The 4840-nt window shown below is 44.2% G+C and overlaps 1 protein-coding gene across 1 annotated transcript; it reads right to left on the bottom strand.

The window, feature by feature from the left end:
• Nucleotides 1-1232: 1232 nt before the first annotated feature.
• On the bottom strand, nt 1233-4185 carry LOC149071801 (extracellular serine/threonine protein kinase four-jointed-like). Its single transcript, XM_089247862.1, has one exon. The coding sequence runs from the start codon at nt 3128-3130 to the stop codon at nt 1577-1579; it is 1554 nt and encodes a 517-aa protein (XP_089103988.1). The 5' UTR covers nt 3131-4185; the 3' UTR covers nt 1233-1576.
• Nucleotides 4186-4840: the final 655 nt, after the last annotated feature.

Here is a 4840-nt window from a genome sequence, read left to right as displayed (position 1 = left end):
TAAATTTAACGATATTTAAAAAAAAAACTCTAATATTATAAAGTTATATATTCATAAATTTAATAACTTCTTCTGAATAATTTTCGAACAATTTCCGAATAAATCCATTTATTCCAGTTGGTTGTAATTCTGAAAAACTTGGAGAGCTTTTGAGCAAATTTCATAGTTTCTGAATGTGTCCGTAATTCAGGGACGGGTTGAAGTATTTTGCGGCCCGGCACAATAACAGCTTTCCGGCCCTCTAAAACAGGTTCTGTCAAATCCCTAGGCCAAAAGGTTCGATGTCTGAATTTGAGATCTTAGATTCCTAATTTTTTTTAGGTCTTCGATGTCTTAATTTTAGGCCTTTGAAGTCTGAATGTTAGGCCTTTGAAGTCTGAATTTTAGGCCTTTGAAGTCTGAATTTTAGGCCTTCGATGTCTGAATTTGTGACTTCAGATGCCTGAATTTTAAAATGTCTTGGATAATATTTTCAGCTATTGCTTTGTCAAGTCAAAACGCAAATTTGTCATTTCTTAAAAGTCAAAATGTCATGAAATCATTTTGTCCCGTTTGGCGGCCCCTAAAATTTAGCGGCCCGGTGCGGCCGCGCCCTTCGCAGCCGGCCAAAGCCCGGCTCTCCCGTAATTCCAATAGCTTCCGAATAATTTATGATGACTCAAATTTCACATTAAAACCTACAGCTTCTGCATGATTTCGAAATGACTTTTCTATAACTTTTGAGAATAATTCTTATAAAACTAGTAAAAACGTTCCGTAATTTCTATTAATTCCTGTGATGATCACAGATTAATTTAAAAAAAAATTAACGAATAGTAATTTTTCCAAATTTGGATAAAATTCAGATTTTTGAATAAATTCCAAACACAAATTTCTGAATTCACAGCAAACGAATCTTTTTCGAAAAATGATAATTAATCAATCAAATTCTGATAACATACAGCACATTCCGCCCCAAATGATAAGAAAAATTCTGCTAAATTTTAATGTTATGTAATCGGTGAAATTATGTGAATTTATTTTCCCCTTATAAATTTCAAAATTAACTATGAACACGAGATAAAATATTCTTCAATACTCCCTAGTATAAATTTATTTAATTAAATTTTAATGATGAAAATTGTAATTATTTTTTCTTACAAAATTTTACCATAAATTTGTTGTATAAATATAGAAAAAAAAAATACCAGGAAAACAATAATGATGACATTCTTCGTTGAATTTTTCTAAATAAGAATATTATCTAAATTTTATTTACAGCATTATTATTCAATGTATAAAGAAAAATGAAAAAAAAAAATTCCCTCAAAAATTCAATTTTTATATTTCATATAAACATTATACACATAAATATATCTATAATACATGGGGACTAGCTCGTGATAAATTTTGTGATTTTCCTCACTTAAAATTGAATGGAAATTTCACCGAAAAAAATTTTCTGTAAAAAAAAAAAAGATCCACAAAGTTGCCGTTCGTTAAGATTTTTGATTTTTCTTGATTAAAATTTTGAACATGATTTCATGTTATTAAAGTTCTTTTTTTCGCACTTACCGGTGTCGAAGCCCCCGGTTGGCTACCGTACGGTCGTGGAACGTGCGTATTTGGCTTCGCACGCCCTGATGTGATCATCGACGGTCGATATCCTCTCCTTGAGTATCTTGACGCTCTTCTCCGGCAGGAACGGGAGCCACTCTTCCATCCCCGGATCACTGTCCGAGAACGCCCTCCTCAGCATCGCGTCCACGTCGTCCCGGCCGCGGAGCCCGCGCACGGCGTCGGCGGTCCGCTTCCTGAACACGCACAGGCTCTCCAGCAGCGACTTGTGGAAATGTTCGTATTTGCCCAGGAGCCTGTACCCGTGTAGGAGCCCGGACTCGTTGTCAAGGAACACCAGCAGTCCGTCGTCGGTCCTCGCCAGGTTGTGGGTGGGGTGGTTCATCATGTCCGCGTTCCACCTCTCGTTGAACATGTTGTTGACTATCCTGTCCAGGTTCGCTGTCAGGTAGTCGAAAACGATCAGGTCCGACCACTGGACCAGCTGGGACAGGTCGTCGCCGTCGCCGACGTCCCCCGGGTGGAGGCGTCTTGCCTTTTTGGAACGCAGCTGCTTCGGGATGTACTCGGGATGCAGGCCGCTGATGAATTTGGTCAGCACGACCGGGTGGTCGGGGTTCCACTGCGCTATTGCGACCTGGGACGAGACTTGGAACCATTTCGGGTCTCGGGGTTTCACGAGTTCCAAGGCGGATGGTAGGAGGTTGCTCAGGTTCAACAGTCTACCGAGGTAGAAGGAGAATATCTCTCCTTGTATCTGGTCGTTGTTGTGACGATACCTGCAGCAGGACTTGTCACCCCCGTCGAAAATGACGAGACGGTTCTGCATCCGGCCGCAACCTTCCTCGATCTTCAGGGCCCGGGTGTCGTTCAGGAAACGCCTCCAGGACTCGATGTCCGAGTCCGCGAATCCTTTCGGAACGAGATTTTCGACGGCTTCCGTCCAATAAACACTTTGCAAGATCTCAACCGGAGTCCTTTTAACGACACTTTCGACACTAGTGTCCTTCGTCGAGACATTCGTAACATCATCAACATCACCACGCGGATATTTCCGTCGTCTCGTCTTATCACGCAATCGCTTCTTGTTGTAAGTCATCCGATAAATGAAATTCGACTTACCCAACGCAGCAGAGTCCACGGAAGTACCAGAACGGTTCCCGGCGAATTTGTAGTCCGAACCACGGACCGACGACTCCATCTCGGAGTCCTTCAGAGTCACTAAACTTCCAATCTCTTCCTGTGTCCTCAAGCTCTCATTTCCTGCGGCGGACACAACACCATCATAGGAACTATAGTCACCATCACCGATAATCACATTTCCTTTAGACGTCGTGACAGCACCGACGTCCAACGACAGGTAGGCTATCACAATCCCGAAACCTAATCCTATTAAGAACGTCACTGCCTTGAAGAATAGGAAGTTCCCACAGAGATTCCGTCGGCACCACGAATCGGTGACGCTGCTGTGGTGCCACCTCCTAGCCGGTATGCCGCCACCACGAGGCTTGAACATCCTCCGAGCAAAGTCCATCTCCGTACTGTACACTGCCATAGATTCCACGGTACTCATGTCGACGTCGTCATTTCACGGAGCGTGGAAGAACGCATAGTGTCACATCTGGGGAGCAAACAGACTTTTTTCACACTACGGTTGGTGTCACACATGGGGAGGAGGAGGCATCTAGTATGGCCAAGTCGAACGATAATCCATATACGACCGACGAGCACCTCAGAAGTCATCCGTCTCAGTCGAATTCCAAAGATCAACTGAGTCAAAGGGGTCAACACACAAACTGATCTCTATATCCCCAACTGCAGTCACGTGGGGTGTCAGCATCCAAGGCCCCCTCCAAGTAAAAAAGAGACTTTATTTAGTCTCGCGGGGGCAAAAGAGGTGGGGGCCGGTCCGGCTGCACTATTGCTGTGCGGGGGGTACCAAAGAAATTCCAGAAAGGAATAGAGTCACGCCCTTGGAACGTCACTTTTCGGGGTGTCGTCGGATATCACATTCGGTATTTCCGCAGAAAAGAAAAAAAAAGCAAACACATATTTCGACGGGGGGGTTCCCTATTCAGACATGTCACCTCTTTTTTTTGAAATATGGGCTCGAAGAAACAGCTGTGGTTGACCTTCGGGAATCCGTCGATGAAAGAAGAACCACGCACACACACGCACGCACTCACCGACACCGACCGCTCTTGTTTGTTTGTTTTGTCACCGATCCCCGATTAGGAATTTTTACCCGATTTTTAATCCTTTGCACCTGCAGGGTCTGGACTAGGGTCGCACAATCCGTCGATTTTCGAGGTTAAGGGGGTCCATCAGTGCCGAAGAATCCATCGAAGTCGTGGGCAACCGCGGGCTTTTAATTAGTTTTGGTTTCCGATCCGCGAGGAATTTTGTCGCCATCTATCTGTGAAATTACTTGCCGAATTCTCGGATAGCGAATTACAACGTGTTGAGTTGAAGATAACGTTAGGTATGGTAAAAGTAAATCAGTGCGGCCCCCGGCGAATTTCGATCTGCGGCGCGAACGACGCACGGCCCCTCAAGAGCGATACCTTGTTGCCACCACCATCATCATCACGAAGCGAAATTTTTTTGATGATCGCCAGCCTCCCTACTGTGTGTGACAGGCCCGACTCGCTCTCTCTCTCGTCTCTCCTTCGCAGAGGGTTACTTTGCCACGCGTTTGGCGACCGAACCGCACGGCGTTGTCGCCAACGTGTCTGTGGCCTCCTTCGGCTTGGAAGAAATTTTTCTCAATGTCAGCCCCATGGGCCCCATACGTTACGGGCCCACGGAACGGGGGATCTTAAGAGGGATGGGCGCTCCCTCTCAAATATGAGATCTAGTTGAAATTTTCGGGAATTCACCAGGTAAGGACTACAGAAAAAAAACTTGGGGCCCAACGGGGGCGCGTACAGGCGGTCTTAAGCAGTGTTCGCCAATTCTCATTTAAATTCAATTTTACTCCTCGAAATTCCGTGAAGTAGTGGGAATACTCCTCAATTAATCCCCCTAAATTTTAGGTAATTTTTTGGAAATTGGTAGGCAGGTACGTTGAGCCAGGCGAGGATCTGGGGGGGGGGGGGAATGGGGGTAATTATCCCCCAAGAGAAATGAGAATATTATATTCAATAAATCAGTTGAAAATTATTTGTATCGATGTAGTTTTGATTAAATAACAAATTCAAGAAAACTTTGACCAAAAAATAGAAAAATTGGGTTATTTTTTCAAAAAAAATGTTAACAAAGGCAAAAACCATGATTATCCCGG

Source organism: Pholcus phalangioides, unplaced genomic scaffold (genome assembly GCF_987345545.1).
Source record: "Pholcus phalangioides strain wild (caught in Gottingen) unplaced genomic scaffold, Ppha-v1.0 ptg000018l_1, whole genome shotgun sequence".
NCBI classification, from domain to species: Eukaryota; Metazoa; Arthropoda; class Arachnida; order Araneae; family Pholcidae; genus Pholcus; species Pholcus phalangioides.
Note: the sequence above shows the minus strand (reverse complement) of the source record. Positions and strands in the feature narration are given on the sequence as shown.